The sequence below is a fragment of the Primulina eburnea genome, chromosome 4 (assembly GCF_022965805.1).
Source record: "Primulina eburnea isolate SZY01 chromosome 4, ASM2296580v1, whole genome shotgun sequence".
Classification (NCBI taxonomy): Eukaryota; Viridiplantae; Streptophyta; class Magnoliopsida; order Lamiales; family Gesneriaceae; genus Primulina; species Primulina eburnea.
In genome coordinates this window covers 5,161,352-5,177,357 of record NC_133104.1, presented here as the reverse complement: position 1 = coordinate 5,177,357, position 16,006 = coordinate 5,161,352, and the positions used below count along the sequence as shown (strand labels likewise).

Sequence of the window (16,006 nt, the reverse complement as noted above, 5' to 3'; positions counted from 1 at the left end):
ACTCAGAAACAAAAATTAGTACATAAAATATTACAAATGAAATGCCTAATAAATCATCACATTTGCTCCGATGTAGTTCCAATTACCAATAAGTTATCATATACTTGTTCGAACCAAGTTTCAGGATACGGAGTTTATTAGTGAAAGTTACAGGAGCATTGATAACAACAATCAAACCAACACAGAAGTACTATATTAACCAGAAAAGCCACGCAAAGCCATTACAAGCCGAATAACCATAAAAGGGACGCAGAAGTCTACTGATACAGCTTCCTTATGTGCTCTCAACATAAAGTTCTTTTCTAAATCAAGTGTGGCGAGAGTAATACCCAGATAATTGGCCCCTAGCAGAATGTTCGGTAGATGGACCTATAGGACGAAGGTCGCGCTCCAACCCCGCCCGAGAAGGATATTCTGCAGAATACGTAGGTTCCATGTATGCTGGACGTGCTGGGTAGGAAACATGTGAATCCCTACTGCTGATGTCAACGAGCCGCCTAGATTCTAAATGTGGTGGAAGGTCACGGTGGTCCAGCAGTAACTTTCGCCCATAAGATTCACGGGTCTCAACCAAGCGATCAGCTCTATAAACATCACTATGATCTGATAAAGGATCCCTCCTGTAAGTGATATAAGGGTCAGATTGAGGGATGGCTCTGGGAGGATTACGATGCAGCAAATATGAATCTCGCCTGTCGTTGTAAGGATCATGAAGATCAATGTAAACTCTCTGTCCATCTCTGTAAGTAGATGAAGGAGATGAACGCCCTAGCTGTATATCTCGCCCATCTCTATAAGGAGCATGACGTTCTGTTGGTGGATCTCGCCTAACCCCATAAAAATCAAGATGTTCTCGCCCATCTCTGTAAGAATCACGTCGTTCTATGGGTGGATGTTGCCCATCTCTGTAAGAATCAAGTCGTTCTACGGGTGGATCTCGCCCATCTCTGTAAGAACCACGTTCTATGGGTGGATCTCGTCGATCTCTGTAAGAGTCGCCATGGCTTAAAAGTGGCCCATCCCGATATGGATCACGAATTTCTAAATACGGATATTTCCTGTAAGGATCCTCTTCCAAAGTCCTATCATGAGCATATAAACGAACAGAAGATGGCAGTGGTGAGGGAACCCGTAAAGGCAGTGGTTCCCGCACTGGTGAAACTGGGACCCTCCTTTGGCGCTTATGAGAACGGTCATGATATTTGCGCTCCACCCTCACTGAATGGAGCCTGTCCTCTTCTGCTCTACGTATCCCAAGTCTGCCTCTACGCACAGTTGTGTGGTTCTCTGCTTTATGAATCCTGCCTGACTTTGCTAGGTGCTGTCTTCTGCTCTTAGCCAGAAAAAGTTTGCACAATTTATTGACCTGGAAAAGAATATTGAATACAACAAAGATGAAAGATATAAATGAATCGCCATTCTTACTATCATTATACCAGGCTAGTCTTTGATATTTGAGAACATATTGTCAGCCAAGGAGGTTTTGCTAAGATACCTGTACTGAACTCAGCTTGCAATCGAACTTATTCTTTGAAAAGTAGTTATCCTCGATAACCTTCTTGAACTTCTCCTCAGCTATAGGCAAACAATCTTTCAAAACTTTGAATCGAACCTGAAACAATAACTGCCTTCAAATCAAAATTCAAGGTTCAGCACACCGTCAGTATTTATTTGACTGACTGAATGCATTGGACAAAGCACTTGGAAAAAAATCACATCTAAAATTAAAAATGATATTATCTTTTCATTGATGAGAACCATCAAACTAGACCAACACCACATTCAAAATCTTAACCCACTAACAATCTCATTTTCATAAAAATGATGAGAGAGAGAAGCATAAAATAAATATTCGATTCCAAAAGAAAGCTAATAGCCACTCTTAATTTTGACTACAGTATTTCTTTACCCCTCTTTGGGGGCATAGTTGACCACTGACCCGCAATGAGAGAAAAACGTCACTTGTAAAATTAGAATGTATTCAAATTATACAAGTCACGTAACGTGCTTGTGAATATTGAAGAATTAACACGTTTTAGTTTATGAGATAACTTTCCATGCCCGTGGGACTATCCTTAATACACAGTTGACAAATTCTTCTCGTGCAAGCAAATTATCCTAAATTAAAGCATTGTTTGGTGGTTTATGGCCTTCATTCGCAAAAAATCAAATGCTGTACAACTACTTCTAATATTTTTTCAGTGGATCTGCACTTCTTCTAACCGCTCATACGATAAGCTCTCCTCGATGACTGATAACTTGAGCTGCAGCTCAAAGTAGAATGTGACTGATGCTGCTGTTTCCACTTTTCGATAGTTTTTGTCTGATTGGATATGAGACAAAAAGTTTCTCAATTTTGTCTGAGAAATCAAAATATGCTTTGAAACCTTCCCAGACTTGGCTTTTAGCTTGCAACTGAATGACTCGATCAACCATACCATTATCAACCTCGATTCTCAAATCAAAATATAAAATACTTAAGTCACCATCCATGACTTAAATCCAAGTTAGGTCTAATTTCTTAGAGTTGCAGAGCTCGAATTCGAATATAAAAAGGTAAAAAGCATTATGCTCGATTTAGTTTGTTTGATCCCTTAGCTAAAGCTGAATAGAGGCAATTTACCAAGTTAACATTGATGAACTGAAGTTTACACTTCTTAACATCTTTCCCTGCATAGAATTTACCAATCTGCCCATAGTTTCGCCTATATCATCTCGAAGAAAAGTTCTCATTATCGAGTAACGATTGAGCAATATATGAAATGTATGCATAGCATATATCATACACACATGAAACACGAACCTGAGATGGAAACTGGGAGTTGAAAGCCTTCGGTTCAATGTTATAACCACCAGGTCCAGCAGATTTGTAGATGCCATTCAACAATTTCAGATCAACATCATACAGAAATAGTCTCATCCCAGGATAAATCTTTTCCACTGTATCTTTCTTGCTTGCCGGTAACCCAAAAACCCTATATCGGAAACAGTCTTCCTTTGTTGTAGAACTACACATGAAAATCATTCCCATGCTCTCAACTCGCTCTTTAGCCTTTCTCTTGCGTGATGATTCTGGCTTATGTTCGTCTGTAGATTTCAATTTCTTTGAGCTCGCTGGCTGGGCCTTCTTTCTAATCCTTCCGGTGGATTTATCTACCTCCACTTTCAAACCTGCTTTCACTTTCTCAGTAACAGGCTCTTGAGTGGTTCCTCCCTCACCATTTGTTATTTCTTTTTCTTCTTCTGCATTTTCTTTTTCTTAGCTTCATCTTCTGTTTCCACATTTTCCACATGATGATCTATTGACTCATCTGGTCCTGTTTGTAAGTCAACATTATTCTCATCATTGTCAACAATATCTTCTTCATTGATTTCTTCAAGATTTTCTTCATCATCTTCCCACATGCTTTCTTCAGAATAAATTTTATCATCAGAATAAATTTTATCATCTTCAGAACTATTTAGGTCCTCTTCAGCCAAATTATCATCATTTATTTCTGTCATCATCTCTTTTTCATCATTGTCCACCGTAATTGCATTTTTTATTTCTAAATTGTGAGTTTCTTCATCTTTCCCACTTTCTGCCTGGTCAAGTGATATTTCTATTTTATCTTCACCTTGAACTGCAGCCTTGGGAGGTTCCATGTCCACTTGAACAAGATCAGAAGTTTTTGACTGACCTAATGCATTTTCGGAAGCTTCATTCTCCTTACGAGCTTTATTAGAGCTTCTAGTAATTCTCTTGGAACGCACCATTGCCAACTCTGTGCATCCAAAGCAGATTATGTATAAACGCTCTGCTCACAGGATGGCAACATACTAAAAATAAAGACATCCTGCTTGGTAAGATTAATCCATATACACCACAAACACAAATTCTTCAGTGAACACACGCGCATCAACCAAATGAATCAATGCTTGATGCTACATTGTCCATTTTGAGCCCACAATATCTTCAATTAGACCTGCAGGGTCTATAGTTCTGGCCTTAGCCTCTAGAACCAAGGGGACCTTGAGAGCACTCACCGATATCGTGGCCACTTTATAAATTATTTATTTTTTGAGCTGGTAGCCACTTTATACTCAAGCTCAAACAATCATGATATTTGGCACCCCTTTGAAGGGCCAAGAGTTTACCATCTCTATATCATAAGAGTTCCTGCTTTCTTAATAAATAGGTCCTAACAAAAATATAAATCAACTAGTAAATTATATCCTGCTTAATGTAATATGACAGGTTTTTCTTTTTTCTTATCTTACTTCTTTACAGGGGGAGGATCAAGGCCAGCTCTCCAACCCCCATCCAAGGTGACTCGGAATGTGCAATGAAGTTTGGTCACATATCTAAATTAACTCTAAACAAATTTTAACAAGAATAACACTGAAGTTCTGCTACAAAATTCCAAAGCCAACAGTGTTCAAAGCAGTGCAGTAAAAATTTCAGGTTTAATCCATTTAACAAGAGTCCAAAAATCTAAGATAAAGCCCATGATCGTGAACCATTATGGATAGGGATGATGGATGGCAACGAGTCGGTTTTGGCCAAACCCGGGCCCCTTCTTAAACTCAACGGGTTCAATCCGGGTTGGTCCGACCAACCCGCCATAATGAGGCACAAAAAAATTGATAGATCGAAATCCTATTTCGAAAAGAATAGTTAAACAAAATAATTTGACACAATATCAAATACAATTACGATGTATTTATAATCAAGAACAGCATAGTGCAAGAAACATTTATTAAAAGAAATTTTGGGAGGATAGGAAAACAAATTACATTCACCAGATTTAACCAACCTAAAATCTGAAACCTTGATCCAAATTAAGTAGTAGTCAAGCGAAATTCATGAAGTAAAACCAAAGGTAAAGAAAAAAAACGAAAGACGTCTTTTCCCCCAATATCTTCAATACCCATGTTCCACTGAAAAGCCAAACACCAGAATCTCAAAAATATACAAAACTCATCAACAATTAAGGATCTAGATTTCACCAACAGTTCAGGAAAAACAAATCGGGAAAAAGCAAAAGGCAAGATCAATCAACGAAAATTAATAATTTTAAACAAGTCAACAAAGAATTCCAAAAGTCAAATCGAATTTACGTGGAACCTGATGTTAAAATCCAAACGACTGCAGGCGATTCGAGAAAGCAAGGTGCTCGAGACTTACACTAGAAAGTTATCTTGATTTGGCTGGTACACACAGGGAGAGATGAACGAGCGGCTTCCTGCTATCGTGAATTGTTAGGGCTGAGAGTTATTTTACCCTTATTTTAAATTTTAATATAAAATATAAATAACAATTATTAATATACATGACTATGAACAGGGATGTAAACGAACCAAAACGTTTGTGTGATATTCGAAACTCGATTCGATAAAAGCTCATTTGAGCTCGTTTAACGAGGCTCGTTAAGATAAACAAACCAAACTCAAGCTTTACAGTATTCGGCTCGTTAGCTCGTGAACATGTTCATTAGTAAGTTGATGAGTAATCTTGTAAATGAAAAAATAATAATTTTGATATTTGATTTATTGATTTTGTATATTATTTATGAAATATATAGAAAAATCTATTAAATTTATTTATTATAATAAATTAACAAATTTTAATAAGAATAATATATATATTTTTAAATATATAATTTACTTTTTAATTAATTTAATGAAAATTTAAATGTATAATTCATATTTATTAAGTTTGTTTAGGCTCGATAACGACTTGAATAAGCTCGTGCCATGCATATATTCGTTAAATAAAACTCGAGCTCGGCTCGATTACAAACGAACCAAGCTCAAACATTCAAGAGTTCGGCTCGGCTCGATTACATCGCTATACATGAGGGCGGGTCACGAGCTATCCGTTTGATCAGATTTAGACTCGTTCCATTATCATCGTTGATTATGGAAAACGAGAATATAAAATGAATAACAAGTTCGTTGATCGGATAAATCATAACCGTCAACCATTAAGGTTTAAATTCCAAAATGGGACAAAAAATACTGAAATCAGCGTTTGTATTTTCATAAAGATCCTCCTAAAATGGTCAGTGATACTCACGGAAAATTTAAGGTCCGATCCCAACGAGCGTCACTAGTTCAGACGGGGGCTTTAAGATGACCCTGAGCCTGAAATCAAGAAAAAGACAGTTAAGAGGGGGCCAAGAGGGTGTCCTGGCGTAGCCCCTCCGACGCTCAAGTCAGAGACTGAGGATATATGGGGGGAGCAGCTAAGGGCGCTGCTGAAAACAATATAGTGAATGAATCGAATGAACACTCAAACCTGGTATTTATAGGAGAATACCTGGACCCTCGATGGGCCTGTCTTCCATTTGGGCTTGGGATGGGCCAGGGGTAGTGGGCCCATCCACGGGGTATCACCAGTCTCCCCCTCCCAAGTCGAACTGAATCGCAGGTTCGAAGTTCGATTAATTGTGTTGTCCTCGGTTTACGGGGCGTGAGTTGTGCATTTTCTTCCAGCCGTCCGTCAGTCTCCAAAAATTTGGAAACGAATCAAATCGAAATCTTTCAGCTCTCCATCGTCGGGCAACCGCACGATCCCACATACACTCGCCTCACGACCTAGCCCTCTCGCACCTGCGCCATCCACCTTTGAACGCTCGCCACCCGTCGCTGCCTCGCCCACCACCCCTCCTCGAATCGTCCGCACGCGCCTGCGCACCCTCGCGCAGTTCCTCGCCAAGCCTACTCGCCTGGCCTTCTGCCTCCCTGTTCGCCACTGCCATCGCCCAATCGCCACTTGCCACCGAACGCACGCCCGAGCACCTCTCCCTCACACGCTCGCCCTCCTCTCCGCATTCTCGCCCACAGCGTTCAGCCCCCAACGTGCGTCCCCACTTCCAGCCCTCTCGCCAGCTTCCGCCCACTCGAAAGCCTTCACCACAGTAGTCTCGCCTTCTGCCTCCCTGCTCGCACCTGCCATCGCACGCTTGCCCGTGCACCGTCTGCCGCTCGCCCCGCGCACCCTCTCCCTAGCACCGTATGAGCGCTCGCCCCAGCGCGCACCACCGAGCAACTCGCCTACGCCCTCACAAGCTCATCCGCGCACCGCTTCCCGCTCGCCCAGCGCACCCTCGCCCTAGAACCGTAGGAGCGCTCGCCCCAGCGCACGCTCGTCCCTCGCCGTGCTCGCCCCTCTCCATGCTCGCCCCAACGCACGCCCTCGCCCCGCACGAGCCACGCTCGCCCAACGTTCGCGCCGCAAGCTCGCCCGGCATGCCTCGCACGCTCGCCCCGCCTTCGTCCGCGCGCCTCGCATCGCCCATCCTCGTCCAGTACGTTGAGAATTTTGATATATTCCCTTGCGAACGTTGTTCGTTAACGACAAACGAAATAAATTTTTCTCCTCCTCAACTCTGCTCCTCTACTAGGCGATTCCTTAGTAGGAAAATTTTTATTTAATTCTCCTCCTTCACTCTACTCCTCTGCTAGGCGATGCCTTAGCAGGAAAATTTTAATTTTTCTTCGGCCAAACTCTACTCCTCTGCTAAGCGACGCCTTAGCAGGAAAATAAAGATTTCACCCCGTCGCCCTCTAACTCCTCTGTTAGGCGACGCCTTAGCATGAAAAAAAAGATTTCACCTCGTCACCCTCTAACTCCTCTGCTATGCGACGCCTTACCAGGAAAATAAAGATTTCACCTCGTCACTCTCTAGCTCATCTCCTAGGCGATGCCTTAGTAGGAAAATAAAAATTCAACCTCCTCACCCTCTAACTCCTTTGCTAGGTGATACCTTAGCAGGAAAATAAGAATTCAACATCCCCCACCCTCTAACTCCTCTGCTAAGTGACATCTTAGCAGGAAGATAAAATTCAACACCTTCACCCTCTAACTCCTCTGCTAGGCGATGCCTTAGTAGGAAAATAAAAATTCAACCTCCTCACCCTCTAACTCCTCTCCTAGGTGATACCTTAGCAGGAAAATAAGAATTCAACATCCCCCACCCTCTAACTCCTCTGCTAAGTGACACCTTAGCAGGAAGATAAAATTCAACACCTCCACCCTCAAACTCTCACCTCATCATCTCATAACTCCTCTGCTAAGCCGGGCCTTAGCAGGAAAATAAAATTCAACGCGCCCACCCTCTAACTCCACTACTAGGCGATGTCTTAGCAGGAACATAAAATCAACACATCCACCCTCTAACTCCTCTGCTAAGCCGGGCCTTAGCAGGAAAATAAAACTCAACGCGCCCACCCTCTAGCTCCTCTGTTAGGCGATGCCTTAGCAGGAAAATAAAATCAACACATCCACCCTCTAACTCCTCTACTAAGCCGGTCCTTAGCAGGAAAATAAAATTCAACGCGCCCACCCTCTAACTCCTCTGCTAGGCGATGCCTTAGCAGGAAAATAAAATCAACACCTCCACCCTCTAACTCCTCTGCTAAGCCGAGCCTTAGCAGGAAAATAAAATCAACACCTCCGCCCTCTAACTCCTCTGCTAAGCCGGGCCTTAGCAGGAAAATAAAATTCAACGCGCCCACCCTCTAACTCCTCTGCTAGGCTATGCCTTAGCAGGAAAATAAAATCAACACCTCCACCCTCTTACTCCTCTGCTAACCCGGGCCTTAGCAGGAAAATAAAATCAACACCTCCACCCTCTAACTCCTCTGCTAAGCCGGGCCTTAGCAGGAAAATAAAATCAACACCTCCCACCCTCTAACTCCTCTGCTAAGCCAGGCCTTAGCAGGAAAAATCAAACTCTCACCTCATCATCTCATAACTCCTCTGCTAAGCCGGGCCTTAGCAGGAAAATAAATATTCTCCACCCTCACCCTCAAACTCCTCTGCTAGGCGACACCTTAGCAGGAAAATAAAATTTTTCTTCTCCCCAACTCTGCTCCTCTGCTAGGCGATGCCTTAGCAGGAAAAGAAATATTCTCCACTTCACCCTCTACTCCTCTGCTAGGCGATGCCTTAGCAGGAAAAATTTAACTTTTCTCCCCCCCCTCCCCCCCCCACTCTTCTCATCTACTAGGCGCAACCTAAGTAGGTAAAATAAAATTCATATAATCCTCATAATACAAGAACAACCACGAACTTAATATAAGAACTTGGCTTTATTAAATATCAACTGATAACGTAAGACAAATTCAGGAACGAAATACATCAAAAATGAAGTAAAGATATTCTCTAAGGTGGTAAGCGTTCCAATGCTCTTTAGAGCCTTACCCAGCGCATTCTCCAACTTTCCTCTCAGCTCCTCTTGTACCTCCACAGGACAAAGTTACCCATTTAGAAGCTTCTCCGAATGACTCTACAACTGCAAGACTGAGCTCAAGCTTCCATGCGAATGCTCGTGACCTCTCTTTTCTTCTTCCTTCACGATTCTTTCATAACAACGACGTGCGACTTTTTGGTCCTCGCACAGGACTCCAGCTCCTTTTCCCACAGGAAACTTAAGCTTCTGATGATAACTGGAAGCTACTGCTCTAAAATCCTTCAGGGCTGGTCGTCCTAGAATTCCACTATACGCTGACGGGGTATCTACTACAGTGAAGGCTATCATCTTTGTTACCCGCCGAGGATCAGTCCCCAAGGATAGGGGAAGAACAATCTGACCCAAAGGCAAGATGACATGTTCTGCAAACCCATACAGCGGGGTGGATACCAGCTCAAACTCAAATCCTCCCATCTTCATTTGATCCAACGTGCTCTTGAACAAGACGTTCACGGAGCTCCCATTATCAATAAATATTCTCGTCACATCATAATTGGCAATGGTGGCCCTTACCACCAAGGCATCGTTATGTGGAGTCACAATGTCTCGAAGGTCTTCCGGCCCAAAGCTGATGACGGGGTCTTGTGGTAAGTCTGCACCCCTAGATATCTCAAAGTTCTCCAACCTTATCCCATGTGCCTTCCGAGCTCGCCCCGAGTCTCCATAAGTAGCACCCCCCGAGATCATATGAATCATTCATCTCGTAGGGTGGTTATCCTCATTCATTCCCCTCCTCGGTTCGACGGGCTCCTGAGGGACATCTTGACATCGACCTTCCCTTCTCTGCACCCCGATCCTCTGACTTGTCCATGGAGGGCCTTGACCACGCCTATGGGACGAGCGAGACCTCTGTCGGCTCCTGGATGAGGATCCTTCTCGTATATCCCGCGAAGGCAATCTAGCACTGCACTCAACCCTTTGCGACTTCTCCCACCTCCCCTCGGACTCCTTCACTTCCATCACCTTGTCACGACTCCTATCCAGAGAAACATGTGATGAGAATTGTCTTCTGTCCCTAGCTTTATCCTCCTCATTTTCCTCTGCACCCCTCTTCCTTCCTCCTCTCTCCGCTCTCTCAACTCTTCCTTCCCCGGGCCGCTGCTCCATCCTCTTATGCCACTGGGCATCCTCTATATTTACATATTTTTCCGCCCGAGCTAACAAGTCATCATAGCTCGACGGAGGTTTCTTGACCAGCGATTTGAAGAATTCTGCCCCCCTCAGCCCTTGGGTAAAGGCGCTTATCATGATGTCGGGGGTAGCCGCTGGTATTTCCAACGCTGCGCTGCTGAAGCGCAGGACAAACTCCCGCAAGGTTTCAGCCTCTTGTTGTTTCATCACAAACAGGCTCAAATAATTCTTCTGATGCCTCTTGCTGCTGGCAAATCTGTGCAAGAAAGCTGTAGCAAAATCCTCAAAAGACTGTATGGAGTTGGGCTGCAGGGTATTAAACCATTGTTGGGATGACCTCACCAACGTGCCCAGGAACACCCTGCACCTGACCCCATCTGAATATTGTTGCAACATAGCCGCATTCTCAAATCTCCCCAAGTGTTCTTCGGGGTCTGTATGTCCGTCATATTCTCCAACGTCCGATTGTCGGAAATTTGGAGGAAGCCCTTCTTCCAAGATGGATAGTGAAAAGGGGCTTCTTTTCTTGGGTACCGGCTCCCTGCTTCCTACCTGCTCTCCCAACCTCCGTATCTCCTTCCACATCTCCCTCATCTCACTACTCTCCCCACTTTGGAGGGGATGCGTCTCTTCAACCCTGCTCTGATGGACTTCAACATTTTTTTCACGCTCCTGACGGGCGGCCTGTTCCTCTACAAACATAGACTCTTGATTCCTCTTCATGGCCTCATCCACTGTTCGGGTGATAAATTGACCCAAATGCTCCAGGGTCAAGTTCCCCACATTTTCATTAGGACAGGGTTGCTCGACCATGTTCTCTTGACGAGGCTATTCTGTTCTCGCCTCCTGATGGGGTTGTTCATGCCTTGCCTCAGCATGAGACTGTTCGGGTCCCCTCTGAGGACGCGATGATGCTGAGGTAGCTCTTCTACTCCCTCTCTTCCCTACCATTTCTACGTCTCAACTCAAATGTTCCCACAGACGGTGCCAAGTGATACTCACGGGAAATTTAGGGTCCGATCCCCACGAGCGTCACTAGTTCAGACGGGGGCTTTAAGATGACCCTGAGCCTGAAATCAAGAAAAAGACAGTTAAGAGGGGGCCAGGAGGGTGTCCTGACATAGCCCCTCCGACGCTCAAGTCAGAGACTGAGGATATATGGGGGGAGCAGCTAAGGGCGATGCTGAAAACAATATAGTGAATTAATCGAATGAACACTCAAACCTGGTATTTATAGGAGAATACCTGGGCCCTCGATGGGCCTGTCTTCCATTTGGGCTTGGGATGGGCCAGGGGTAGTGGGCCCATCCACGGATATCAGTCAGGTATTAGTGTCGTATCGTGTTTGATACTTCTAATGCATATATGTTGTATCCTCCAAAGGCTTAACTTGGAGTGTCATCCAACCGTGAAACATAGGATTGTACCAAATAAGACTCGAGTTATATTTTAATTTTCAAATACTGATTTTCTTATATTTTTTGTTTAAAACAATAAATATAAATTGTATAAGAAAATTTACAATTCTTCATTATATATTTATATATTGCATTCTAATCCATTAATAATGTGAGATATATAATATAACGCAAAACTTTAAAAAATTTAACATATTTATAAAATTAAACATATATTAGTGTGCATATACACATATAATTAAAGTAGTTTCATCTTCATATATGATATTCTTCGAAAATTGTTGCTCGGTAATCTCGTTCAACTTAATTTTCGCAAATAAACCCCAAATGGAAAGTGACTTCATCTTTTTGTTTCATATGATATTCAAAAAAGAGACCAAAATTAAAAAAATTTCCAATAATCTCTAATTGTAATAATCAATACCATCATACGATACAATATATACAAGTGTGATAAGAACCGAACATTTTTTAGCAACCCTGAATCAGTATTGTTTTAATTTTAAATACATAATCATTCGATACACATATATGAGTGGGGAAAAATCGATATTTTTTTTCGGAGAGACAATATAATTCTAATTGTAAAAGCCATAATCATTCGATTCCTTACACAATAAAAGCGAACAAAATCGAGAAAAAATATTGTTGTGAGCAGAACATGCAAAATTTTAATTTGAGCAGAACCGACAAATTTTATTAGCCCTTAATTGATATTTTTTTCCCAAGTAGACAATCTAAAACTGATTCTGAAATTCATATTTGATTTGATGCATCAAACAATACCCATGGGCAGGATCGACGAAATTTAAAATTTATCGTCTCTGCCTTTAATTGTTGACAAGTTAGGCATTGAAACATAAAACGTGGGATATCTCGCTTCGTACATGGCCACCAATAGAGTCCTTGTAGATTTTTATACATCTTCTTACTTCCCGGATGTATAAAATAAGGAGAAGTTGAGCCTTTGTCATAATCTCAACTCTAAGAGAATCAACAATAGAACCCAAAATCAACCTCTGCACTTGACAACGTCGTCCTCCATTGAATGTAACATGCCCCCCTTAGACTCATCCATCTTCTTCCACTTTTGCAACTGCTCGTCAGTCGACTGTCCAATACGAATACGGTCTCTAAAGGTAGACTGTACTATTAATGTGGATAATCTAGGAGTTGCCTCTAGAAAAAATCTCAAGATCAAACCTTTGAATCTCTATTTGAAGAGATTTCTGAAATGATAGTTGGGCTATGACTGCTGTCATCCTCCTCAAGGAATCCACAACGACATTATTTTTTCTTGGGTGGTAGATAATCATTCACGAGCTCTAACCAACGTCTTTGTCTCATATTCAGCTTCTTTTGGGTAAAGAAATACTTGAAACTCTTGAGATCGGTAAAAATTTTGCATTTCTCACCATAAAGTAATGCCTCCAAATCATCAAGCAAAGAGAACTGTTGTTATTCAAGGTCATGAGTCGGATAATTTTTTTCTCGTGCACCTTCACTTGCCTAGATGCATAAGCAATAATTCGAACATGTTGTATCAGCACTGCGCCTAGACTGAGTTTCAAAGCATCGATGTACAACATTTAGTCTCTTTGCCTAGATGACATAGCTAGAACTGGTGCTGCGGTAAATGCCCGCTTCAGCTTCTCAAAGCTCCTCTGACAGTCATATCCACTTACACACTTAGCATTATTCTTTATCAACTGTCAATGGCACTGCAATGGACAAAAAGCCCTTGATAAATTTGCGGCGATAGTAGTCACCTAATCCTAAGAAACTACTTATCTTATATGCATTTCTAGGCATTGACCACTCCTTCACTGCCTCAACCTTAGACGGATCAACCTCTACTCATTTAATCGAAATAATGTGGCATAAGAATGCCACATTATATAACCAGAATTCGCACTTGCTATACTTAGCCAACAATTTTCATTTCCGAAGTATTTGCAATGTTGTTCTCAAGTGTTGTCGGTGCTCCTCCTTACTCTTCGAATAAATCAGGATGTCATCTATGAACATTATAATAAACCGAGTCAGGTACAACTGCAATACATAATTCATGATATCTATGATCGCTGAGGCATATGTCAACACAAATAGCATACCAAGAACTCATAATGCGCATAACGAGTTTTGAAGGCTATCTTATGCACATATGCTTCATTTACCTTCAACTGATGATACCGGGAACAAAGATCTATCTTCGAGAATACCAAAACTCCTTGCAACTGATCAAATAGGTCCCCGATCTTCGGCAATGGATATTATTCTTCACTGTTACTCTGTTCAACTTCCGGTAATCAATGCAGATCCTCATGCTTCCGTTATTCTTTTTCGCGAATAACATTGGCGCGCCCCAAGGAAAGAAATTAGAACGAATAAATCCCTTATCTAGCAACTCTTGAATCTGATCCTTCAGTTCTTTCATCTCTGCTGGTGTTATACGATACGATGCCTTAGGGATTGACATTGTACCCAGTATCAACTTGATAGAAAATTCCAACTCTCTCTCGTGTGGAAAACCAGCTACATCATAAAGGAATACATCGAGAAACCTCCTGACTATCTCTACCTCATCTATAAGCTAACTGACTGTGTCGGGAAACGAAGTGATGCTGGCTAGAAATTCTTGGCAGCCTCTAAGCAAAAGTTCCCTCCCACATATGCAAGAATTAACACGCGGCATCTGCCTGTTCTTGAATGTCTCAAAAATAAATGCTTTTTTATATGAATCTGACTGGGCATGACATGCTAAATTTTTGGAAAAGATTCAAACGACTATGTGGTCTCGATCGTACAAGCTTGATGATGATTAAATGTGAAAAATCAAGCAACTTTGAATGATTGAAGGAGTCCAATGAAGCTTTTCATGAAGACGTGTCGAGCACCAAAGCATTCAAGTGCAAAATGACCCCGGAAGGCAGCTAGGGTAGAGACATGCGTGTCCCAGCAGAGAAAATCCCTGCCCCAACATGCCTATCTGTGAGAACACCATGCCTCAGCGGAAAAAATTTCCCACCCCAGCGCGCTGCAGTGCAGAATGATACCTAGAAACCCTAACTTATGATTTTTTGTAATTTTTTTTTAAAATTAACACCTTGTAAAAACAATGTAAAACAATTATTGAAGATTGAATATATTTCTTTTAAGTTTTCTCTCAAGATTTTCAAAGCTCTGCTTTGTACAACTAAAAATCAAAATTATCAAAGATTTATTCTTTGTGATGTTTGTCGATTGTTCTTCACTCGGATTGTCAAAAATGCGTTCTTTAAAGGTTCGTTTGAGATAAGTTAACTTCATGAATATTTGTTGCTAAATATTTGTAGCTTAGAGGTGGATATCAAAAACAATTACTTGTTTAAAAAATATCGGGAAAACACAACGTTTTTTATTTCATTCAATCGATGGCATGACTCCGTTTAGAGCGTGTTTGATTTTTGTGTCTGAAGAATCGTATCAATTTCTCGTTGGCCGATCTAATCGATACTGACCTCTGACGAAAATCAATCGAGGCTCTATTTAACATCAACCAGTCAATGCCAATATAATATCGAACTAGGGGCATTGGTAACATAATAAGATATGCTCGAATAATGTTCTCATGCCACTCTATATAACAATTCCAATCTTTTATGTGTGATTCCCAAACGATTCACAAATGATTCATATATAAATGAGTGGGTAGTTCCAGAATCTATAAAGCATTAGTGGCTACACTCGCGATACAAATCCTGCATGTGATAAAAAAAATCACACCTCGTACAAAATTCTTAAAATCCACCTCACCATAAATTTGAAATTCCGAAGTTTTTTTTTTAAAAAAATCCTATTTAATAAACACGATTCTGAAAACTTAAACCATGAATAATTCTAACATCTCTAGCTGAACATCCAAAGAATTCAACAGTATAAACTGCTGAATTAACTGTAATACATTTGATAAGAGTAGTATCTGGCTCGGCATGCTTTGCATGCATCACATAGGCCCTACGAGTCATTTGTTGTCACAACTTTGGGCAATTTTATGATTGGTGCCCAACCTCACCACATTTGAAGTATTTATCAGTCTCCCACATACACTTGCCGAAATGGTGGCGGTTGCACTCCTTGCACAATGGTTTGTCATTAGATTTTAGAGCAGCTGGCTTTTGTGGTTGTTGTGTCTGCTGTCGTTAAGGTTTCTGTTGTCCTTGAGGCTTTGGCGGTCCC

General features: G+C 41.7%; 2 protein-coding genes across 3 annotated transcripts in view; both read right to left on the bottom strand.

Annotated features, from left to right (window-relative positions):
* Positions 1 to 17: 17 nt before the first annotated feature.
* LOC140830745 (uncharacterized) overlaps positions 18 to 16,006 on the bottom strand; it is a 52,203-nt gene continuing 36,214 nt past the window's right edge. Inside the window, exon 4 of the mRNA XM_073194212.1 lies at positions 18 to 1,366. Within this exon, the coding sequence (XP_073050313.1) occupies positions 308 to 1,366 (1,059 nt within the window). The 3' untranslated portion in view covers positions 18 to 307. The remainder of the gene's footprint in view (positions 1,367 to 16,006) is intronic.
* On the bottom strand, positions 3,095 to 5,269 carry LOC140830746 (uncharacterized). Of its 2 annotated transcripts, none has more exons than XM_073194213.1 (2): positions 5,168 to 5,269; positions 3,095 to 3,764 (listed from the first exon to the last, which is right to left on the bottom strand). In XM_073194213.1, the coding sequence occupies exon 2, from the start codon at positions 3,754 to 3,756 to the stop codon at positions 3,226 to 3,228; it is 531 nt and encodes a 176-aa protein (XP_073050314.1). In that variant the 5' UTR covers positions 3,757 to 3,764; positions 5,168 to 5,269; the 3' UTR covers positions 3,095 to 3,225. The 2 variants fall into 2 exon arrangements, with proteins under 2 accessions (XP_073050314.1, XP_073050315.1); XM_073194214.1 differs by having other exon boundaries at positions 5,108 to 5,257.